Source organism: Parasteatoda tepidariorum, chromosome 11 (assembly GCF_982258835.1).
Source record: "Parasteatoda tepidariorum strain Cologne lab strain chromosome 11, Ptep-v5.0, whole genome shotgun sequence".
Classification (NCBI taxonomy): domain Eukaryota; kingdom Metazoa; phylum Arthropoda; class Arachnida; order Araneae; family Theridiidae; genus Parasteatoda; species Parasteatoda tepidariorum.
Window position 1 is genome coordinate 63,286,471 of NC_141765.1, and position 26,784 is coordinate 63,313,254.

Genomic DNA, 26,784 nt, shown 5'->3' on the forward strand with positions numbered 1-26,784 from the left:
TCTTCAAGTATATTCCAACTCTTAACTGAAAACTCTTTACTGAAACGTACTACCGTGGGCAAGATGTACCAAAACCATGATAACGGACAATGGAAAAATGGTAAAATCACGTAATTTTAAAATATCTAGTTACAAAAAGTATAGTTGCATGATGAACAGACCTTTTTTCAATATTTTGATTTAATCCATTGCTTTTCCTGAAACAAATTTCAAAAAATTTCGTTTTTCCTTCTATCATAAGAATAACCAAATCCCTTAAAATTCAATATTACGAAAAAAAAATTAGCTATCTCACTTTCTAATTCATATAACAATTTTTAGCATTTGAAAGAGAATTAAATAAATTAAATGTTGAAACAATTTTTTTTTTTAAGAATTCTGTTTTAGACTCCTATATAGAATTGGATAAATTGTGGGAAAACATTTTTTAGGATCAGTCGGGTTATTTAGCAACAGAAAACAAATACATACCTGATGAGCAAATTCGTGAGCTATAGTTAAAGTTACGGCTACTTTATTTTCAGTTGATGATTTCATTGGATCATATAGCAACGCAGACTCATCAAACGTTACAAGACCCCAATTTTCCATAGCTGCATGTAAAAAGCTTGGAATGGCAACGAGATCTATAATTAAAAAGAAAAAACTTTTTAAAATACAATTACAAATTTACTCAAGCTTTTTGAAAGTAATTAGTTAATTTGTGCACCTAATTTTGGCAAAGTGAAGCGAACTTCAATGTAGTCTTCTAAGAACTGTAAGATTTTGGGAGCTATAGATAGAGCAAAATCTCCATATGAAACCATATCCTTACGACTCCAAATTTGAATCTAAAAACAATGAACATTTATAATTAAAAATATTTAAAAAGTGTTTAAAATTAAAACGCTTAAATTTTACTTTCACTAATCATTAAAAATTATGATTAAAATTAATCTTTTGAATTCTACACGTGATTTAAAACAAAATAGGCAGGAAACTACAAGAGATTGATTTTATATAACTTGGACATTTTTATCTGAATCAACCTTTAGTAAAGATTTAGCGAAAAATTGGAATATAATTTGCTACATTGTTTTGTTGTATAATTCAAAAGCCTGTACCAAAACTCATGCATGATTTAAATGTGCACCACTTGTGCAATGAAAGATAAAAAAGATTTTCAGGAATTTTCAAAGTAGAGCGTTACATGAGGAGCTATATAAATTTATTTACTAGACATGCTATTTCTCGTTTTGGTGTATTTCCTTCCCAATCATACAAATTAGGGTCATAAGACCTTTTTATTTATTTATTTTGTTTATTTTATTTATTTATTTATTTTTGATTTATACGCCAGAAAAGCCATGAAGTGATTACTATTCTACGATTTACTATTAACGATTTACTATTCTATATATAACTTTATACTGTATACTATATAAATCAAAAAAAAAACTTGCAACAATTATTTATTTAAAATTCATGTTTCCCACCAAAATTTCCTCTAGCATGAATGACATACTCTGTTTAAGCTTTCGCGAGGTTACAAATTCTTTCTACATAATGTTATTAATAAATAAAAGAAGTAACTGCGCGGAAGCATATTTTACAACATATGCTACTGTACAAAAATAGTTACTTAATAAATTAAAACGCAATATAAAAATTTTGTTTCCATAATAAATTAAAAAATAGACCTTATTTGTTCTGTTTTCTGTATTTGATGCAATGTCTCCAACAACAAATGAAAGCAGATAAGTTGACATTCTTGGCGTCTCTTCAAAAGAAGTTATTTCCCATTCATCATCACTAAAAGGAAAAATATAAAAGCTGATTTTATATAAATAAGAAAATCGGAAAGAGAAAATTTCAAATCTGTGTGTGTTGTTTATCATGAAACTATTAATGTTTTTATGAATTGTAAATAAAACATTAACCTAGTTTTCATAAATAACAAGAGATAATACTTTTAACACCAAAAATTAAACATATTTTTCCTACTTAGAAGGACGAATTGCCCGAAAATGCACTGATTTTCTGCATTCTTGCATTTCTTAAATATTTATTGAAATACAAAAATATTATTTATAAAATGCTCATATCTGCAATGGATATGATATTTAAATAAAAATAGAATTATCAAATTTGCAGTTTGAAATGACACAAAGTGACAAAAATCACACGAAGTTAAAAAATTAGGCATGATAGATATTATCAAAAATAAAACTGATTAGTACAAAAATATCACACTGTGGTTCTAATTAGTACTAAAGATAAAATAAAATTGCTCAAGAGTTCAAAATTTAGAAGCTACTGAATAAAAAAATAGAACTAAATGAGTATAAATAGAACTAGAACGCAAAATCTAAACAAAAAGATGTAGATGGTTGAAATTTTCTCAAGATATAGTAATCTAGGAAGCATAAAGATCATAACATTTCAGCCAAATTTAATAAAAATTTCCCAAGTTGTAAGTGATGAAATTCTAAAATAGTTAAAAATTGTACCCTTCATCGTTTCCCAATGAAAGAAAAATAAATTGTCATAATTTATAAGGTATCAAAGTAAGAAAACTAGTTAATAAATTTTAAAATCTAATATTTAATATTCTTTTTTATTCATAAATTAATTTTAACCTTATATTTCTACTGATGGAAGTACTACATTGTAAAAAATTCCGGATAAAATTACAATAAAAATTACTGGTACCTTGAGTGTAGCATCCGTAATATACATTTTACAGAAAAATCTATTTTTACCATAAAATTTTATACCGCAATTTTAACCATGATAATTATTTAATTACAGTGTTTCCCAGTAAATATTACTGTAAAAAATGCGCTATATCATACATTTTGTTCCTTAAAATGTTACAAATGAAAAGGATTTTATGATTAAAAGTACCGACACTCAGAGTGCCAGTACTTTTTACAGTAATTTTATCTGGAATTCTTCACAGTGTAATTAAAGACTAAAAAACGCAGAAATTACTCATAAAATGTATAGTTTAAAAGAAAAAACATTTTTAATTACCTAAAAAGTCTTAAATTGTTTGTTCAGCCTATTCGCTTCAACCTGTTTGTGCCTAGCACCTTTTTTTTAAAAAAAAAAATGGTTTCAGTTTATTGAAAACGAAAGAAGTGGTAGTTCAAACTTCTCAATATTAAGATCTAATTTGCAGAAATAATTTAGTTCTGACTGCAATACTATGTAAAAAATAAAAATATTTAAATTTGGACCCGAAATCAAAGCATAGTGCTTTTTTAAACAAAAGTGGTAGATATCAGAAGGAAATGTCAATTTTGTATGAACAAAAATATGCTACCATTTTTTTGTGCAGGTGTTTTATATATATAAACCACTTTCAGCTACTGGGCATTAAAGAGTTAAGGAATATATATTTACCATAAAATAATAACGTATGCTCACATTCATTTCCTTTTAAATTAATATTTTGGCCCCTTTTAAATTTAAATAATTTTCTGAAGTGATTCAATTATGCAGTATCTACCAATAAGTATTTGGACACGTGTGATTGAAAAGAAAAACAAACTTTACTCATAATCAATATTTGGTAGAGCCTCCATGAGAGGCAATTACAGCGTGAACCCTCCGAGGCATACTTTCCACAAGTGCTTGTGTGACGGCTAGTGGTATTTTTTCCACTCGGCTTGGAGAAGACGTGTAAGTTCCTTCACCGATTTTGGACGGGTAGTACACCCCTTAATTCGGCGATCCAACTCATCCCAGAGGTCCTCGATAGGGTTCAGGCCAGTTCATTCGATCAACCCCATTGGTCCCATACCAAGCCTTGGTGACCCTCGCAACATGACAGCTGGCATTGTCGTCCTGGAAGTAACAGGGGTCCACCCCGTAAAACTGCCACAACGTAGGAAGCACATTGTCATCCAAAATAGTGCAATAGGCATCTTGAATGGAACTAATACCGATGTTCTTCCCTACACGATATATACCGGCGGAGGGCGTGACGTATCTCAGGACAGCAGATACAGTCATTTGCATAGGTGTCTAAATATTTATTGATAGATAGTGTAGAAACATATACTGATTTTAATTATAGAATACTATGAACTAAATATTAGACTGAAATTGACCTTTAAAAAGGATTTAACGCAAATTTGTTAGAAAGTATTTTTCATCAGTGCAAATGATATATAGTTCATAAGAAAAAAAATTTCACTCAAACAAGACTCAAATGATAAGTTAAAAACAATATTCCTCTTAACAATTTGTTTAACTTTACATTTATCGTTACGGCGTTAGATCGTAATGTTTTCAAATTTCCTGATTATTTGACATCACAGTATCAAAATGTGACTCAAAAATTCTCTCGTCCTCTTAGTTCAATACTACAAGAAAGTTTTTAGTTCAAAAGTACTTAGTTCAAAACTACAAGATTATGAAGCTAAACATTTTAATCTACTATCAGCTATTTGAATACACTATTCACCTAATGATGATGGTAAAATAAAATTGTATTCGTAGTTTAAGAATAAGAATTTCACTATGAAATCTTGCAAACATAATCTATAAATATCTCATAATCAGAATAAGCAATAAAAAATTGATTTATTTTAATCAAAAAATTTTAAATACTTCTTTTTGAAGGTTTTACGAAAAAACGCAAAAGGTTACGTTTAAAACCATAATTTCAAGGCAGGGCTAACTTAAGCAAATGAAATACTATAAAACTTTAAGAAATAATTAAACTTTTGAAATATGACGCTCTTTTGTATTTTAAATAATGCTATTTTTCCCAACAAAGAAAAAAAATATAGTAGTGGTTTTATCGTGGCAAAATAAATGCATTTTGAAATTTCACTTTTCAGATATTTAATTTGGCAGATTAAATAGATTATAAATTTTTGAAAAAAATTTATACAAAAAGTTATCTGTACCGCAATAGGCTAAAACAAAAAAAAGTTATACGCTGTAAGAGTAATAAAAACTCATATTACATTGATATTTTTCCTGAAATAAAACTTACACAAAGATTATAAAACTTTACATTTGGAAGTATTACAAATTCAGCTTACATAGTTATTTTTTCCCGAATTGGCATATTAGATAAAGCAACAGCTTTTTTATCATGAACTAGGTTGAGTTGGAATGTTGCTTTATAGCCAGGCTCGTCAAAACAAGGAAAAACTCTTCTTGCGTCACTTGGCTGAAATTGTGTCGATGCAATCCAGCTGAAATTACAAATTTTTATACACGTTTATAGATAATACATTTATCAAAAAAATGTAAAAAAATATAAGCTTTAAAGTTCAATGCGGAGTTCTGTAACGTACAATGCTTATAAATTGGTTGTTTCCTAATAGAGCTACTTCAATGGGCTCTCTGCAATGGTCGGAGATTAATCTTTGCTGTTGAACCGAATACAAAACTGGAGCATGCGCACTAAGGCATGAATGCTATTTAATCTGCAGATGAAATCGAACCAATGCCCAAGCCGTGGAGGTGAAGTCTAAACCCACTATACCTATCGGGAGGTGCACTGTATATGAAGCTATACATTTTTCAATCTTGTTTTTTATGAAACCATAATTTTGCACTTTGTCTCATCTGGACCCTCTTTTGAGTATAATTTATTTTATTATTTTTATTTCCTGATTTTTTTAAGGGCTTTAAGGTGTTACGAAACACATTATTTAAATATTTTTGAGTATAATTTTCCACTTTGTCTCATCTGGATCTCACAAACTATTTATTATATTTTTAGGATATTATTGGTAATCGAAGTACAAATTTTTTTATCTTTACCTTTTCAGTTTTTAATAAGCTGTAAGGTGTTATTTGTGATTGTGTAAATTTTGAATCTAAACAAGTCTAATCTTGTGTTCTGCTTATGACAGATAACTTTTACAGGGTGGTATTAACATTAGTAATTGCCTCGACACACGTCAAGCAGAACGGACAATCTGTTGGTCAAAAAAGAGTAACTTTAACTATAATCTTTCTGTACTTCATAATGTAAGAAATTAAATTTTACTTCAAAAATTTTAAAGGTGGAAGAAATTGGCATGCTTCGAGAGCGCAAAAATAGGCGTCCATTTTCGGAACTCACCAGATGTAAATGAGGAAAACAAAAATTTTGAAAAGACAACCTTAAGTTGCCAACTAAAAATAAAATAAAGATGAAAGATAAAACTAGAGCTATGGTGAGGTAATCATGTCATTATCAAGGGAATCGGCATTCATATGAATGAAGCAAAATTTCGAGCATAAGTATAAACTTGTGTGACAAGGATTAAAAGAACTTTGAGATTATCCAAATAAAATTTAGACCCAAGGTTACCAGCAACATATAATTTATCGAATTTTTGATGAAGTGTTCACTTAATCAAAATTTTAAAGTGCGTCTGGTTTACCTTATGGAGCCAAGACTGCATTGATAAGGAATGCGGTAAATACCCCCAGCGATTTTCCATACTGATAGAACAGTTAAGGAACTTAAATTTAATTTTGATAAGAGTCGTGAAAATGACTTTAAATTCAAAACAGGACAGGATATTGGCTATTTTTTAACAAATGGAGGAATGAGTGTCTATTTTTGAGCGATCGAAACATGTTGAAGTGAAATGAAGTTTTTTACATTGTCAAGTATATCTCTCCTTTGCAGCGTCTTAAGATTATTCATTTTGTCCTATACTACAAGCTTTCAAAAAAAATATTGCATTCTGAAAAGGGACAGTGTTATCTCTTTTAAATTAAAAATTAATAAATAACTTACCTGATAGTAGAGTTGTCTGCCGAATAACTACTTCTATACAAACCAACAGAGTTATTATTGATTGTACCAGTGAAAGAAATATCCAGCAAATATTTCGTCTTTGGTTCCAATGGTTTGTCTAGAAGTGCCAACATCAGTTGTTTCTGAGGCACAGAAGACGGATCTATTTTGTAAGTAGAATTTTTCTCTTTTGAATCATCTATTGAAGAAAGGTTTATTTGGCTAATGTTTAGATCCCGGGAGTGAAGAATGATAAGCTGTAAGCAAAAAGCACTTATTTGAAACATTAGTAAAAAATAAATAAAGCAAAAAATTGTGTAACTAATTGAATCTAACAAGGAAGGTGCCCAAAGTAACTCTCGAGTATTCATTTGCAAATAAAACTCGAAGATAGAAATTAACATGTAATAAAAATTTTGCCTTTCTCTCTTTTGTCTCTGAAATATAAATTTTTAAAAGTACCAACTTGGATAAAAGAAAAAAAATTGAAGAGAGTCATCAATTTTTTGCCAAACGAGCAATAAAATTCATTCAGGTAAAACTATTTATAAGAAATTCAAACAAAAAAGTAGTCAACGCAGCTAAATTATTTATTTTGACGAACAATAGCCATTCTTCGTTTTTAACAAAATAAGAAGTCTTCGAATAAACAAAAGTCTCAATAATACTTGCTTGCAACACAAATATTTTAATAGTATATTAAAAATCAAAATTAGTTTTTTAAACAAATATTTAGTTAGAAAATAATTACATGTTATCATTTGCTAAACAATTGTTTAGTTTCCTTGTTATCAAATTCTTTTTCTCAAAGTACTAAATACAGCACATTGAGCAACTTTTTACAGTAAAAACTCTTTTATAAAAATAATTTGCAGGTTGTGTAAAATTTGTAAGCATATTCTTCTTATCGCCACATGAATAAAAGCTATGCTTATACACTATATACCAATAAGTATTTGGACACCTTTGCAAATCACTGTATCTGCTGTCCTGAGATACGTCACGTTCTCCGCCGCTACATACCGTGTAGGGAACAACATCGGCATTAGTCCCATTCAAGATGCCTACTGCACAATTTTGGATGACAATGTGCTTCCTACATTGTGGCAGTTTACGGGGTAGACCCCTGTTACTTCCAGGGCGACAATGCCAGCTCTCATGATGCGAAGGTCACCAAAGCTTGGTATGGAGCCAATGGGGTTGATCGAATGGAATGGCCTGCCCAATGCCCAGACCTGAACCCTATCGAGAACCTCTGGGACGAGTTGGATCGCCGAATTAAGGGGTGTACTACCCGTCCAAAATCGATGAAGGAACTTACATGTCTTCTCCAAGCCGAGTGGAAGAAAATACCACTAGCCGTCACACAAGGACTTGTGGAAAGTATGCCTCGGAGAGTTCACGCTGTAATTACCTCTCGTGGAGGCTCTACCAACTATTGATTATGAATAAAGTTTGGTTTTCTTTTCCATCACACGTGTCCAAATACTTATTGGTAGATAGCGTATAAAAGCGACGTTTTACAGCCACCAATTCTCTTCTATTTCTGACTTTGGAAATGGGTGTCACATATGGAGAAAAATTTTCGTCTAAAACTACTTATACTTTTAAAACTGGACAAAAAATACCCGCATATACTTGCTAGCCATAGCATCTATCTATATACAAACTTTCGACTCGACAGATTCTTGCTAGTTAAGGTACTTTCCTTGTAAGATTAGCATTTCAAATATTTAGATCTCGTGTTCTTGAAGGATATTAAGTAAAAAAATAATTTGCCTAAAACGTTCAATTGTCTAATGATTTGGAACTAAAATTATATTTAATTCATTGAAGCATTTTGTAATAACAAATTAAGTACTGTCTTTTTCATCAGTGGCAATAGTAATTATCGGTGAGATGGCATTTTCGGATAATTAAAGATGGAATTGTTACAAAGCACATTGTAACAACCATTTGTAACTCTCTTAACAAATGGCAATAACTGTATTGTTTTCTAACATTACATTTATGATTGAATACTTTGAAAATCCGTGTAATGATAATTTTATAATTGAAGTATCAGTTTTGGGCAGCTTTTTCTTAGTTGCTTTAAAAATATTGTTTTTATGAATATTAAAATTCAGAACTTCTGAGAAAAAGTAGAAATATATTACTTTATATAATTTTATTTTCAATGAAAGTAATTTGTAAAAAAAACATGTTTATTTTTTTAATCATTGTTACATTGAAAATTTGAAAAAATTACTAAACCTTCTTTTCTTTTACATTTTTCTAGATAAAATCAATATGAGAAACTTTAGGCAGCAATTTTTTGGTTTTCTTGATTCTGTATAGATCATTCTTTAGTTTCTTTAAAATCAAGGAGAGAAAAAAATGGGATCTCCTTTTCACAAATCACAATATAATTATAAAATTATATGAAACATTCAATTTTGCAAAAAAAAAATCCAAAAAAACTCAAAAGTCAAAGCAAAAAAATTTACTTTAAACTCCCAAAAATATTTTAAAAAATCAATAATTACAATGAACTATAACTATTTCTGAAGTAACATGTGATAAAAGTATACAGCAAAAAGACACGTTCCAAATGCAGAAATCTTCCAAACTCTTCGTATGGATAATACAATAATAATAATTCGAACAGTGTCTTAATGAATTATTTTACGTAATATTTCATACTTTAGTTGACTAAAAAACATAAATAATTAGTGCATATAAGCTATTAAATTTTTTTTTTGAGTTTCGGCCAGCTTTTTCCGAGTTCCGACCATTGCGAATCGACAGTAAAAGATTATAAATCATATCTTTGAAAGATTTCCTTTCTCTACTCTAAAAGAGTTTTCTACAAAAGCTTTCCTTCAGATAAAAGATCTTTCATTCTTCTACAAGAGCTTTCACTTTGCTCAAGAAATAGGACTTTTCTTAAAAAAATAACAAAATATTGATTCACTTTGGACAACAAATTATTGATTCACTTTCATATAAAAATTTCTGCACCACCCATGACTGTTGAATATGGAAAATCTGTTTTATCTATAATCCCTTATTTATACCTTTTCTCTCCGATTTCTTAGCTTTATTGTATCCTATATTCTACGAATTTGCTTAAGGAAAGAAATTGGGCACACATAATATGAAAGTTTCATACTTATTAAAATATTCCCAGCAAGCTTTCACATTAACATGGAAACATAACAACTTATAATATAATTACAAATTTTTACAGTGACCACCTTTGCTTTTTATGCAGGACTGTGAATGTGATACAAAATCACCTACTATTTATTTTATATCACTCCTTACTGAAGGATTTTTAAGAGTTGCCATAGTTTAAAGCGCTTTGCGCTAATCAATGTCTTCAAGATAGACTAAACGGCCAAATCCTTCGAATTCAAGTCCGGTAAAAAAAATATGGTTATTCTTAAGCTGTAAGAAAATAAGCATCGCATCATTTTTGAGTGCCTTTGGCGATTTGTTATGGAGCAAAACATTTGTTATAGGTACCGATTTTAAGGTTCTAAAGAATTTAAGCGACCAAGGAAGCATAGAAGGTTTCAAAATGAGTTCGCGAAATGCTGTGATAAAAATATTAGCTTTTAAAGTTTGACCAACTTATTTCTTGTCATCTAGAAAATAAATTTCTTAAGTGAGAAATACCAATGACCAGTTAAGGTTTTGGAGGGGGGGATCCCGAGGGGTGTATAGAAACTAGTAGGACATTCCGGTGCATTTTAGGGAACTTTTAATGAGCATATTAGTAATTTTCATTTTGTAATCCTATCTTTCAAATAACAGTATAATCTACTCGTAATATTAACTAATTAAATGCTAACTTTGCTAATGTTTAAGTTAATTGTGCTAGATTAGTCAATAGTGAAATACGCCATCTATATAAGTCTGCATTTTTATTTTTAAACAGCAAATATGCCACTGAATTCCCTTATAGCAATTTCTAGGTAAAAGTGAAGACAATAACTCAATATGGAAATTTATTAAATTATTTAAAGCAGTTCAATGTAAAAATTTTATTAATAAATAAATTATAAATCTATAAGCTCCTACGTATTGTATGTTGTTTCTTAAGAAAGAAGAGGACTGGTCGGTAGGGTGCTGGGCCCATGTCCGAGAGTTCGTGGGTTCGAACCCAGTCGGCCGAAGACTCCCCGTGTAGTAAAGTGACTGATGCACGTTAAATCTGTCGAGTTGCAAAAGTCCTCCATGTTCCCATAACAAATCAAAACCTCTGGGGGTACTGGATTGGAGATCAATTGTTCTCTGATTCAGGTCAAAATTACGATCGGTGGGTGAATGAATAAATGTATGAATGGGTTCGCCCTATAAACGGGTGCAACGTATGGTGTGGCAGAAGTCGAATTCTTGGCCATAGATGGCGCCACTGGAGAACAAGAGCAATACCCTAGCAAAAATCAGCGATGTAGCTAACGTGATGCAGTACGGGTCATAAATGACAGTAGAGCTAAACGACAGTTGCGGCAATGCCTTCAGGGGAATATACGTTCAATCGTTGAGCAACTGACCATCCAGCTAAACCAAGTGGCTATCAATAGTGTATCTTCAACATGGTTCAGAGAACATTGCTGTGTATAGGCCTTCACAGCAGACGCCTAATTAATGCAGTGTTGACTGCTATTCTTCGGCGACAGAGGCTGGAACTTGCACGGCAATACTGCAACTAGACGCTTACTGAGTGGCGACATGTATTACATGTATTGTATAACATATATTATCCGATTAATCTCGTTTTATGCTCCATCGGACAAGTGGACGTTTGTGTATACAGAGTGAAACGTCTGAAAGCGAATACCCTATAACAATTACCGGAAGGATCCAACTTATAAGGAGGGAGCATTATGATATAGGGAAAATCTTCGTGGCACTCCCTGCTTTCGCTCATCATTGTTGGAGACACGATGGATCAACACAAGTACGGATCTCTCCTTATGGACTACGTCCACTTTTTACATGCAAATTGTTTTTCCTCAGGATGTCATCTATCCTGCTAGTAGATTGTCCTGCTGGTAGATGAGATGTCGGGATGTCATCTCATCTACCAGCAGAACAATTGCGACGCGTCATACAACTCGCGGTGGTTCAAAGAGCAACCAGGATGAATTAACCTTACTTTCCAAGCCTCCAAAAATTCCTGGCCTCCAAATTTTCCGGACTTATTCCCGATCAAGAATCTGTGGGACCACCTAGATCAGATTGTTAGAGCCATGGATCCTCAACCGATTAACCTAGCGTAGCTGGCCACGGCACTAGTAGGCAGGTCTCAAAATCTCAATGAACATCTTCACTAAACTAATTAACTCGCTTCCTTCACGTCTCGTTGCGGTCCTCTCAACGAAAGGTGGTTATTCTGCCTTTTGACCGAAAGTCACATTAATCTAATTGGACTGTATAGTTTCATTAGACATTACAGACAAACTAGACTAAGGCAAATTGTCATTGAAATCAATGTATCAAAAATTATTGATACAATTATGTCCAGTGCACAAAATAAAAATCGAAGCAATTTAATAATGTTTAATCTAGTCATCCTTTTTCCCGCACTAAGTTGCAATTAAGTGGTTGAGATTCTAAACTTAAACGTTCTAATTAGTTTGTGCAGATAGTATTTTAAATTCAAACACAAAACAGACGAAAAAAATTCATTTTCTAAAAATAAACTCAAAATAAATTTTTTTAGACCAAATTAGATTTTAGAACCTTGAAATATAAGGGGTGGCCACAATCTGGCAAACATGATCCTAATAATTTAGTCAGAAGACTGATCGCACGCTCCTTTAATGTTAAATTCAATTTTGGATTACTCTGTCCTTTCAGTTTAATTGCTTGAGTGAATTAAAAACGTTTTGCATACAATTACGAAACTCATTTATCCAAAGCTAATTCTTGGTTTTAAAAAAAATTTCTTTAATAGTGCTTTTTTTATTGAAAATAATGCAAAATTTTGAGTTTTTACTCAGTTTAAATTATGTAATTTAAAATAACAAAATCCTTAAGTGAAAGGGAATCGATCAAATAGTTCTTGAGGAAAGAAAACTTTAAAATATGATTTTTTTTTAAAACTTTATTACCCAGAAATTATTTTACCGATATCGTTCAAATGTTGTAATTTGTCATTTAAAATTATTTAATTAAAAAATTATAGTTAGAAATTTAAAAAATTTTTGACTATCATAAAATTAAAATAATAAATTATATTTTGCTGGGAATCGCAATATATTATATTTTGCTGGGCAAACAAATTTCACAAATTTTGCATTTTATTCTCTTAAATTATTCTAGAGAAATTATGAAATACGCAGAAATAAAAGGAGCTCAAATAATCTCCTGCCTAAACTACCGGCTGCTCTCCGGACTAAAGTAATGAGGTCGTGTTTTCCAAATTGCGGTAAACCCCTTAGAGGAGTGATTTCCTAAAATTTCCTCTATAAGGTAAGCCCACCTCCAACCCCTCTTTTGAGAACCCGAATCAGTAAAAAATAATATGCTTATTCAGCGAAAATATGTTTTGCGTCTGAAGTCTGCTCTAATTAATTAGCCAATTTAAGTTTAAATCCGCGGACCATTATAGTTGTCTCTTAGTAAGTGTAAATCCCATCAGAAGATCAATAGTTATTAAGGTACTCTGTTTTTGATTTTATTATTCTTTTTCAAACGACGATCATTTTCAAAGGTTGTCTGTGGACAAATTATACTTCAATCTTTTTTTTCAAACCTGATTCTTTTTTTTTCTTCTTTTTCTTTCAATATTATGGTAAATTGCTTTATAATAGTTTGAGAAAAAAAGCGTATATTTGAAAAAAAAGTTTTGGAATTTAGGATAGCTGGTAGTATATTTTGCTGTAATAATTTTTTTTTTCGAGGGTATATACCAAAAATCCATAACTACTAATACGAAATTTTAATTTTATATTGTTTTACAAATTTTTACTTACATCTAAAGGAAAAAATAAATAAAAATTATAGAACATGAAACAAAGGTCTAAAATAAACTTTTCATTGCTAAAATGAAAAACTACCATTTTACGTAGGGCTTATATACAAAAAAAAAAAAAAAAAAAAAATGAAATAAAATTCAACCTTACTTTTTAAAGAATTTGATAATCCACATCATGAAATTTTAATAATCACAATGAATTAAATTAAATTAAACTTTTGAGATGTCGAACGGACAAGATCGAGAAAAATAGGGTTTATGGGAAACGCAAAACATTTCTGAAGATTTGTATGTGCTTTTTTTGAAGCAGCTCTGTATTGGTCGCTGCAGCTTAAATTAAGTACAAATTAAAAGGAAACACGTTATTTTGTAAGCTAAAAGCTTTCATAAAGTGTTTAAAAAATGTGTGACATTTTAGGGTGGCGTTGCTTTTAAGAAGATTAAGCAATGCCTAAATAACGTATTCCGAGGAAATATTTGAAAATTGAATGTTCAATGCAAAAGTAAAGTTTTAATTTTCCCTTCATTATATTGTTTGAATAAGTTTAACTACTGTTCTTTAAATGATAGAATTATTTAAAATTTTATTTTCTAAATGAGTTTTCTGTGTATAAAGTTAATAAAGAAAACCTTATATGGGTCATTCTCACAAAAACAGTCATTTTCATGTCCCCAGTATATTTTATGTTTGCTTTACAACTTACGAAAAAAAAAATTTCAGGGAAAAGTGTCTTTCAGAATGCAGACTAACAAAAGAATAAAAATAAAATTATCGATTTTTATATTTTATTTATTTTAGGTAATTAAAATATACCAATATGTCATTCCCTCACTTGTCCCCACTGCTGATTTAAAAAAAGAAAAAAATTGTTTCTGAAATAAAAAATAAAAAATTTACAAATTCGTGTTTTTTATTTCAGAATATTGAAATATAGAATTCAGAAAATCAATTTTAAATTTAATTTCTCATAAAAATATTAACACAGCACTATTTTAAACTTTGTCCCTACTGTTTCGCATCATTCCCTCACAACAATGTTCTTATCACCTGCAATCTTCTTAGAATAAAAATATTTCAATAAAAACTTTAGCAGTTAACAACTGGCATCATAGAACAAAATTGCAGTATGTTTCCATTTTCAACTTAAAGAAGCTTTGCTGTGGAATAAATTTGAATGAATCAAACCAGGTAAAATTTTTTACATTTGTCATTCCCTCATGTCATTTTTTAGAGAAAAATACAACTTCATCGAGAAAGTGGATAATGTTTCTTGTATGAATATAATTGTATGTGATTGACTTCAGAAATTAAATAGGCCTAACTGTTATTTTTAAATTTTATTAAATTTGTCATTCCCTCACTAGTGTATAAAGTGAGGAAATGATGCTGAAGTGAGGGAATGATTCAAGATGAGTATATTATTAAATATTTTTTTGGTTCAATCGTGCCAGCCAATTTTATTTCCCAAACCTGTAAAAACTGTTAAATATATAAAACTAAATTATAAAAAATATTAGATATATATAGATTAGATAGATAGATATTAGACATATTAGATTATCATTTTCAAACTTTAGGTAGATGTAACTTAGATAAAAACATGTATTAAAATAAAATACCATTCCCTCACTATTAGTGTCATTCCCTCGCTTTTTAAATAGTGAAATTAATTAATTTATTTATGAATTAATTTAAAAAATTAATTAATAAATTAATTAATAAATTAATAAATTAATTTATTAAATTAATTAACTTATTTATTAAATTAATTAATTAATTATTAATTATTATTAATTAATTAATTATAAATTAATTATTTAAAAAATTAATTAATTTAAATATTAAGTATAATTTATAGGATATATACTTTCTTTATAATGTCATTACATATTTCTATTAATATAAAAAGTTTCAGAGCTTTTTATTCACTTTACTTTTTTGGGATTTTATGAACTGAAAAATGACAGTTTTCGTGAGAATGATCCATATATATATATATATATATATATATATATATATATATATATAAATGCATTGTTAATTATGACGCTTTCTGTACATCACTCGCGACGGATACCTATAAGCATTTAACCATATATGGTAACATTACTAATGTAAGCAAAAAATATTGATTTTGAAAAGTAATAAGTATGAGGTGTGGTTTCGCATTTATTTACTTTATTTCATTTTTATAACTGGTGTTAAAAAGCGTTGAACTGTTTGCGACTATCAATGCTCAACTCCGAAACCTTGCAATTTTGAATCCAACTCAGAAGACAAGGTATCTCCTGGATCAAGCTTTGGAGCAAACTAGCCTTCGTGAAGGATTTTTGATTAAGTTGAACCGCATTTGCGCTACGTAGAGAGGTAAACCCCGCAAATACGCTACTTCAGTTGATTAAATTATGAAGCGATGTATCAATTTCTGAATGACCATGTCACACCAGCTCCCTGCCATATTCTTAAGAAGGAATTGCACCTTAACTTTTACTTCTTCGCCCACTAAACCTCCTGTTCTCCAAAAGTTTCAATTAAACATCAATCATCACCTATCCACCATATAGTTCGACTTTGAACCCAGTGAATACCACTTAGGTGAATCTATAGCGGAAAGTGATTTAACTTCAACCGTAAGATAAAATATGAAATGCCCTGAAAGAATATGGAAGGAAGCTTGTATGACATGGGCTTTTCACCAAAGATGTGTTTGCACTTGGATAGCACTAAAGTTCACTGATAAGGAATAAAAAAAAATTTCACAATAATTTTTTGATGTTATCCAGTCATTTAAATAATTTTTTTCAATATATTTTTTTCATTCATTAAATTAACAAAAACTAATTTAATGAACTTAATCAAGCATGTCTGTTGTGGAAATTCTCTCGTTACAAATCATATTATTTTCAGTCTCATTCAATGATCAAAAACAAACAATTTCACTGATGTAATGAACAATTCAAGTCTTCTTTGATATAACTATAATATTATTTTAGTATGAATTACAATTTGCCTCATTCTATCTTAAACTTTTTTGCCTGGCAGTATATTGAGAAAAATACTTTTTTTTTTCAAACTTCTGACCAGCCATTAGGCAAAAACGAAAGCAAAATATTCATATGCCTGTGACTGAAATTATTTTAAACTGACACTTTAATTACAGCCAGCTGAATCAAATTTATTTCACTCCTGTCTTAAATCTTGAGTCATCTCTATCACTACGCTTACAGCCCTATGCCGTGTTTATAAAATTTAACCAAAAACCACCTATTCGCCGAGTCGCAGTTTTAAAGAATATTATGTAGGTTGAACGACAAAATCATTAAAACAAGCTAGGAAAAATATGAGTGTAACACATGCCTAAGAAATAATGCATGTGGGAATAATTGCGTATAAAGAGCCATGCAGCTGAAACTTATAGGAAAGGAAAGATATTTTCTTACTGCCACACTGCTGCCATCAAAATTATAGATTTATATAGTATTTACATGTAGTAAAATGTGTTATTTAATAAATATTGGATTAAAATAATTTTTTGGGAGAAGATTTTCAGAATTTTCTAAGACTCTTCTCTCAAAAAATTTAGAAACTGAACTTCATTAATTCAGAAGTGAATGCAGTACTTTTATTTTAAATTAGTCGGAACTTTCTACAATCTCGGAGGCTTTCCTACCAAGAGGTGTTTTTAAAGACATAAAATAGTAGTTATATGACTTAAAAATTACAATTTTTTAGTATCCGAAATCACACTAACATCTTGACCCAACTATATTTTAAATTTATTATAATATTAAATTAATAAAACCTTATTTTATATTATATGCAATTAGGGAAATCCAATTTTCATAAGAAACCAAAGATTTGCATAATGCTTCTTGCAGGTCACGCGATCTTAGCAGTTTTAAAAACTAAATAAATAATTTCAAATGTTAACATTTTTTTAAACTTTAAACTCAATTTCATTTAATTATTTCGAAAATGATAATCATGAAAAACGTTTGATAATATAAGTATTTTTAAAGTTTAAATATTTTTAATTATTTTATATTCATCAACATGTATAACTATATTTTGTTTCGAAAGCTATAAATTCAACACTTACCTTTGTTTTTTTCATACATTCAAAAAGAATTTGAGTATTTCCTTTCGTGGTAAAATTATATGTTGGTGGCATGAAGAGTTGTAATGTTAGATTATAATGAAGAGGGATTAAGTGATCCGGAAGCATTCCTGATTCCATATTATACGTTTCCTCGTCTGATTCTTCACCAGCTATTTGTCTTTCTGCAACTCTATATGAAGAAACACTAGTCCGAGTATCTTCAATAAAATAGCTGCCACACCAAGCAAGAAACATAATCGTTCCAATCACTAGTACCGTTATTTGAATAGCTCGTAAAACTTTGAAAAATGTATTTCTAGATTCCACTGCCCTATCTCCGTATTTGGACGATCTTAAAGTATCAAATGTATCAGTATACCCTCGAATCATTTTAAAAAGTAATTATTAAACCCGTAAGTTTCAAAGTATTTCTTCAGAATTCAAGAATTAATATGAAATATCACTGCAATTTTTTAGTCCGGTGAAAAACCGAATAAAAAGACTTAATTCCTAAATTCACAAAAGCATTGAAGTACCACAATATTAAAGTACAAAAGCTATTTGGAACCAAAGAAAAGAAATAAGCCAACGAAAAAATACTTAAATGAGGATAAAATAAGAATTTGTAAATCCTAAGATGCAAATTTTTTAACATATATTTCTCACACTGTTAACACTGTTAACTGTTAACTACGTTATAATTAGAGATGAAATAGAATCAAACTTAAAGCGTATCATTGCGAGCAGCTTTAAAATTCCAAGCGGCAACTAGAGCATTTATTCTAAAGAAAGTTCAAACTGCTACCAGACTAAGTATATCTAGACCCTTGAACTTCTGTATAATAAGTTATGACAACTTAGACATTAAAAATCGAAAGTCAGAAGTCAAGCACCCGGCTACGACCAAGACCAGTCAAGCCGGTTAACTTAAGTGTAATAGCCTATGTTGCTTTGTTTTGATCATCATTTATCTCTAATGCATCATCAAAATTACTTGCCTTCGAGCAGTTTAATTCTTACTCTTCTCTGAAAGCGAAAGTGTCACATCTATTAATGAAGGGCATGACATTCGTAGACTAAGATTGACATTTCAAAGCAAAAATATGGCATTCCCAATCTGCTTTTGTTTGATATTTAGATGAACCATCTTTATAAGCAGATCCTTAACATGATTGAATTAATTGCAGTAAAATATTTTATTCATTTTTGTTCAATGTTTTAATCAAAATAAATGCATTTTGCATTTCTTAATTCGATTCTATAAAAATATTAGCTAAACCGTTTAATTATACGTAACTCTACAGCGTGCGACTGTTAATTTCCGAGACATCTAATAACACTAGAAAATATAATGTGAATTACATACTCGTTTAATATGTTTTAAAGTAATGTAAGTATCAGAAATAACTTTATAACGTTAGATTGTTTTCAATGACTTCGACATCCTTAAACCTTGTTTCTTTAGCAATAGTTTCGGCGATAATAGGGCTAAATCATTTACCACATTCTTTGAACAAATCTCTTGTAGACATTTCGTTTTAAAAACTGAAAAATTAACTGTTGGACATCGATAAGAAAGTCAGAATTGAAGAGTTTTAAAGTTGATCGAAATCTTTTACAGCCGAGTACAAAAGTTCATTAAATCAGATGGAGGTTACTTCTAAACATTAAATAGATATATAATTCCCATAATACTTAATGAATATGTAATTCACATAAAGAAATTCAGGAAATTAGTAACCGCATCTTGCATATAAAGTTCAAAAAATAAAATGCAAAATCAAAAGGTGTGGAACACTACAAGAATCGCTAGCATTTCACGGATATTAAATTTTTTATATTTATATATGCCCGCAATTGTTTTCAGTCGAACTTTTGGATGCAAAACGAAGATTTAAATGATGCTCAAAACAATAATTCGTTGTCGTGACAAAAAAAAATTACTTTTTTATAGCCTTTTATTTTATTAGTTTTCGAATCATATTTAAGCAATTTGATACTTTCTTATTTCCATTATAACGTTTCGACAAAATTTAAAAAACAGTTCTCTGCATTAAAATTCTTTTCTTTAAATATATTATCACTTATAACAAGTGGGAACATATAAATGACGCTAATTCTAAACCTTACAAATATTTTTTAGATATTTAACATTAAATTATACGGCTTTAAGAAAATTGGAAAGAAAGTCCCACTGTCAGCACGTGCTAAAAATATTAAAATAAAGAGAAAATGGTAACTCCTCGAAAATTATCCTATCATAAACTTTAAAACAAAATACGATTATAAAATTGTTTCAACCCTTAAACGAGGATGAGACACCGGTTTCCCTATTTTATAATTATAATATTATCCCTATTATATTTAGTTTTTCTGACGCTCTAATTACAAGCAAAAATGTATTTGGTATTTATTAATAACAAAAAACATTCTATTAGTTACTAAAAAATCTTTCAGATTATCGAAATTATATTTGTACTAAAATATAAAATCCAAAAAAATAGTTTGAAAGAAATTTTCATTCAAATTCAAAAATTTATCAATATTTAGTTTATTTTATTAAAGAAATTTCAATGATGAATAACTGTTTCTCTTAGATCGAAATAACAAATTCGAATAATTATTGTTTCGAAGTGAGCCGTGTTTGGAAGATTTTACAGTAACACAGAAAAAGACACCGGTGTCCGATGCTGTATTCCATGACCAAAAATTATTAAAAGCTAAATATAACATTTTTCACTTATTTTAATCTAAATTAATTCAAAATAATGAAAATTTTTAATAAAAATTCCGCATCTAAGGGTTAATTTAGGATAGAGTTATTTATTTTGAAGATGTTTACTTTATAAGTCAAGAAGAGGGGAAATTAGTAAGCTCGGAAATTAATTCACTCGAATGTGCTGTCGAAGTCGACCACTTAATTAGAAACACATTGTTAGAAACTTTAAGAATAACACATTGTTGGAAACTGTCAGAATAACACATTGTCAGAAACTTTAGTGTGTTGAACAATACGTTTAAATTTACTGCAACCTTAAAATAGTGCTTTGATAAAAACCATTTTACCTTACAGAGTATATATGCTTATGTTTGCTGTATTTAAAACTAGATATTTCTTAACAGTATATGTGTAATGTGACTTAATCTGACTGTTTCCTTCGCTAATGATATGTTCACGAGTACTCAATTGTATAGTAAATGACTCCGCAATATAAATGGTTGAAGAAGTATATCTAAAAAACGATGGGTAATAAAGATAAATGGTTGGCATATTTTGAAACAGCACATTTTATTTGTTTTGCAAAATGTACTGGATGATAAGATTTCCACAACTTTTTAAAGTTTTATCAGGGATATATTTATCAGTGATATCAATGTGTTAGTTGTGGAGAAGAATACAATACCACAACCAAAGTCGATGACTGGATGAGATGAGGGAAAAGAATGAATGCAATGACTCCATTAACAAAAAAAACTTTTGCCAAAAATGAAGAAAAGTTTGTTCGAAAACGATTGATTAAATCTGTATATTTGGTTTTGTTTAGTAGATTCTTTTTTTTTTCAAGATAAAATTCATTCCTTACAACTTATTGTAGTCTTTTCATCGGTAACTGTATGAAATGCGTTATTTTCCATATTTTAATTTCACTTTCCCTTTATGCCGGGATAGACTAGTTGGTAGGGCGCTGGACTCACGTTTGTGAGAACGGGAGTTCGAATCCAGCCGGCCGAAGACTTCTCGTGTTGTAAATGGTGACTGGTGCACGTTAAATATATCGGGGAGAGCCGCGATGGCTCAGGGGATAGAGCGTTCGCCTTCCAATGAAGTGAACCGGAGTTCGATCCAGTCGATTGTTGGTCGATACGAATTCCACATCCGGCTTGCGCTGCCTACAGTTCTGACGTGAAATATCCTCAGTGGTTGGTGGATCATAGGTTAGAGTCCCCTTGCCGTCAGACTAACCGTGGGAGGTTCTCGTGGTCTTCCTCTCCATGTAACACAAATGCGGGTTAGCTCCATCAAAAACTCCTCCACGAAAGGAAAATTTTGCCCAATACTCGATCCAGGAGTTCCCTTGTCGTATGGATTGGGTTAGTAGAGCATTAGTAGTCGTAAACCCATAAAATTGGGTCGGCTGTTCAACGACGGTTATAATATATATATATATATATATATATATATATATATATATATATATATATATATATATATATATATATATATATATATATATCTATCAGGGACACAAATTCTTCCATGTTCACATAACAAATCAATAACTCTGGGGGTACTGAATTGGATATTGTTCGTTCTCTGGTTCAGGGTAAAAATTACGATCTGTGGATAAATGAATGGATGTCTGAATGGGTCGACCCAATAAACGGGTGTGACGTATGGGTGCGGCAGAAGTGAAATTCTTGGTCATAGATGGCGCCTCTGGAAAACAAGAACAATCACACACCCTCTGTCTTAATGGCCGACGACAACATCAGCAACTTTTCCTTTATTGTATTAGACTTTCATCTCACCTCGACATTAAAGAGAAATGGCCACTTGTTAGTTTAATTTTTTTTCACATTTTATTATCAATATTCCATTATTTTTTGCTTAAATTAAGTTGAGTGCATGCATGAGTTCAAAATATACAAAAACATTTATCTCTATTCATAGTACATTAATTTCGAATTGAAGAAACTGTGGCAATCTAACCTAGAATTACCCTACTTCTTTTAAAATTTCGCACTTGAAGAAAAATTGTTTAAAAAGATCTGTTTGTACAAAATATTAAAACTATGCAAAACCATTATTAAAAAAAGAACTGGATATTAATATGTCACACGCACACTTGTATTTATATACACATCTTATTACGAGAAGATTATTTAGTTAACATTCATCAACTAGAAAACTATGACAAACGATATCCATTATTTTTTGCTTAAATTAAGTTGAGTGCATGCATGAGTTCAAAATATACAAAAACATTTATCTCTATTCATAGTACATTAATTTCGAATTGAAGAAACTGTGGCAATCTAACCTAGAATTACCCTACTTCTTTTAAAATTTCGCACTTGAAGAAAAATTTTTTAAAAAGATCTGTTTGTACAAAATATTAAAACTATGCAAAACCATTATTAAAAAAAGAACTGGATATTAATATGTCACACGCACACTTGTATTTATATACACATCTTATTACGAGAAGATTATTTAGTTAACATTCATCAACTAGAAAACTATGACAAACGATATATTATATTAATTGGCAGATAGATTTAATAACAATTTCATCTTAGCTATAAAAAAAATTGGTTTGGGAACTTATGAATCAAAAAACAGCTTATTAATTATTTATTTACTAATGTCAATAATTTAATAAATCAATTATAAGAACAAAAACGTTCTAATAAGATAAATTAAGTTTAAGATCAGTTGTAATTTAAATAATTATAGCAAATATTCATTTGAGTAACATTTTTGCTCACATAATTATAAATAGTTGTCTGTATAATTTTCATAGGATCAGAAACCTCTTTTCCTCTTTTCACTAACATCTAACGAAGTTTAAATAGCTGGAGTCGGAGTTGAGCAAATTTTCTGATTCCGACTCCAACAAAATTTTCGTCCACTCCGACTCCATAGACCTGATTTTATTCAGGAACTAGTTCACTTGTTCGGTGCTTAATGGAATCACGAGAGAGGAAACTGTTAAGCCGCATGACCATAAACCACTGAGAAGTCCTCTTACGTAAACTAAAAAAAAGAATTAGAGTTTTATAATTAAAGAATGTTCTGTTTTTACTAAAAGCTTCAAAAATGCATAACTCTCATCGTTAAAGAGCACAAAGAGATTCCTTCAATTATATAAATTTATAGACAGACTTATTTTTGAATTTTTTACCGTTTCTTTCTTTTGAATTTTTTACGTCAAGTTGTGCTACTGCTGAATAAAGACGATTTTTATTTATTTTTTGTGAATTACAACATTAATATTTCAATAAAAATTAGAGATAAATGTATAAAAAAGTGAAAAAGCCAGATTGTATCTTAAGGATAAAAGAAGCTTTTTTTAATGATTGAAGTCTATTTTTTCGTGAATTTGGTATGTATTTGTTGAGTTTGAAAAGAATAATTAAAAATTAAGGAGATATTAATCAAAATTCAAATTTAGGTACACCTTATTAAAAATGTTTTTTGAGTGACCATTTTCTTAAAAAAATGTTAGAACAATATAATGTGAAATGCTTCGAAAATACTTGTCTACAAGAAACCATGAAAAACTTCAAAAATTCATGTTTAGTTTAAAAAAAAAATAAAAAATTATAAGATTTTACAGAAAAGTGACACAAGATTCAAACATTTGGATTTCAAAACATTTGAATTTTAAACAATAAGTTTTGATACCATTTCATGCAAGATTTATTCCAAACTTTATTTCCAAAAATGCAGAAAAAAAAATTAACTCCCTAATAACTTAATAAATTTTCAAGGTTTTTTATGAAATCTGACCTATGAAGTATCTTCTCCTAAGACTCTGTGTCCAATATATTAAACAACATTTAGTAGAATTTTACTACTCCTTATATATGTTTATAATTACAAAGCGATTATCTATTTCAAAATATATTTGGTTTTATTGAAAAATTTTATTGAAAACTCTTAGTCGGAGTTTTCAACTGTAATGAAAAAAATATATAAGTTCAATTTGAATAAATTTATGGACAGTCATATGGCGTATAAATATCTTTATCATTTGAGTCTAATGGATTTTGCTTCCTGACCGAAATGTGAAGAAATACACTATAAAAATATCATACTATATGTAATAATTGAAAATATTAAACCCTTTTTATCTTGAAAAAAACTATTACATACATTTTTTGCCTCAAGTAGAATAAAAACCGTTATCAAACGCAAGAAATCAGGATTTTTTTTTTTTTACAAAATTGCCCCACGAAAAGACGCATAGAATAATCTTATTTCAAAATATTTATTATGAAATATATGTGCGTATATATATAGAATTAAATTCCTTTATACATAAATTAGCTAAACACTTAAAAAAAATAATTCTAGATTGACACCACTTTTATTTTCACCTTTTAAGGCTTACTATGCTTCCACAATTCAAACGCTTATTTCTAGATGGTACTCGATTGTGCTCCCTACGAACAGCTTCAATGAGGGGAAGGAACTTTGAAAAACCTTTATTTTTTACTAAAATAGGTACGTTATATCTGAAACGATTAATTTTTAATATATATATATGGGCTTTTTTTATCATCACAAAAAAAAGACTTCATTATAAAAATAAAATTTAAAAAAAAGACTTCATTATAAAAATAAAATTTAAAAAAAAGACTTTTTCTTGCTGTAGTACCAACTGCGTACTTAGTTGAAGCAAGGTTTTTATTACTATTATTCGAACATATTTTATTTTGTTCGCATAACGTATTTTTGGGGTTTTTTACTCAACATAATTTTAAATATCGGCTATTTCACTGTGCCTTCCAAAATAAACTTAACTTGATCAGAAGAATTGTGCCTATAGTTTCGGATCATCCCAACACCTCTCCAGATAATCTGATACCAAAATATGCTGGTAGTATATATTCTACCTATATGAAAAGGGCTTAATAGAATATAATGATAAGCTACATTTTCAAACTGTTCAGGAGACCATAGTTTAAATATATGTAGAGACAGCGGATCAAAATGACTTGACTTTAATACCCACACATAATTTCAGAGAAATCTGCAGAAATTTATGTATAGGCAGGAAAGTTTAATTCATTTTTATTTATTTTATTTTTTTCATTTAGATGATATTTAAGTTGCAAATACAAAACCCTGCCTTCTCTCAAAAAACATACCTTTAATTCCTTGGATTTATATTTTTGTTGACACTCCAACATAAAGTGACTGTTCTCCTATCTAAACTATTAAGACATTTTCTGGATTGCTGCTAACTCTCAGATTTTGAGTCAAGAATCTATACGTGCCGAAAAAATTTGTTTATTCATAGAAGGATTGGCTTTTTGCCCAGAAGAAACTTATTTCTTCCAGGACACTGAAAAAAAGTTGAAAACAAAACAAAAACTAATAACTTTCATTTTTTAATTTTATACTGTTTTAAAATCTATATAACTTAAAGTAACTTTAAATTTTGATTTATGTTATGCTTGTGGTTCTTTAAAATACTAAAGCTTGTCTACCAAATCAAATTTCAAAAAACTAATCGATTTGAAAATGAAAATTCAGTAATTTGCGAATATAAATGTACAGTTAAAAACTGTTAGGTTAATCTTATAAATTATTTTATGATTAGATATGCAAAAAAACTGTCAAAAATAATTGATAAATACCTTTACCTTACAATGTAAGAATTGTTTTCAATATTCATAATTAACAGCATTTGGTTATGAAAATTCGCATGTAGTTTGTATTTATGAATATACTATGACTTTCAGTTTAATAAAATATATACTTAATTTTTTTTTACATAATTATAAAATATAAAGTTCCACAATACTCCTTTATGCATACCACTGAAAGAAACTAGCTTTAATTTTTATAGTTCATCACATTTTTCTTTCCAATCTTTGCTTTTTATTTTCATTTATTTAAAAATGATTTGTAAAATGATTGAAATTATACTATTATTTAAACTATACTGAAAATATTAACTGCTTCAAATTTTAATTAAATGTTTGACTTTTTTATTAAAGAGTTTCTACCACTTGAATTGTTGGAGATTGTTATTTCTTCCGGGGGCAGTTTATTTCCACTCTGGAAGAAACTTGCCATCCCTGATTCAGAGAAAGCATGCTTTAGTCCCTTTTTGTAACTTAAAATATAGTCTGCATTGAATAACTTATTAAAGGTCAGGTCCTTGAACAATTATGTCCAAGTTCGTCAGAATCCAATCAGTAGATCAAACGTTACTCAGAGTGTTACCTTTTTTAGTGCA

At 29.5% G+C, this 26,784-nt stretch overlaps 1 protein-coding gene across 1 annotated transcript in view; it reads right to left on the minus strand.

Moving 5' to 3' along the window:
• The window catches only part of LOC107456721 (thyrotropin-releasing hormone-degrading ectoenzyme), a 40,200-nt gene extending 21,453 nt beyond the window's left edge, over nt 1–18,747 (minus strand). Inside the window, exons 1-6 of the mRNA XM_016074666.5 lie at nt 17,810–18,747; nt 6,740–6,996; nt 5,040–5,195; nt 1,680–1,791; nt 710–830; nt 472–626 (exon numbers count right to left, since the gene is read on the minus strand). Of these exons, the coding sequence (XP_015930152.2) occupies nt 472–626; nt 710–830; nt 1,680–1,791; nt 5,040–5,195; nt 6,740–6,996; nt 17,810–18,199 (1,191 nt within the window). The 5' untranslated portion in view covers nt 18,200–18,747. The remainder of the gene's footprint in view (nt 1–471; nt 627–709; nt 831–1,679; nt 1,792–5,039; nt 5,196–6,739; nt 6,997–17,809) is intronic.
• Nucleotides 18,748–26,784: the final 8,037 nt, after the last annotated feature.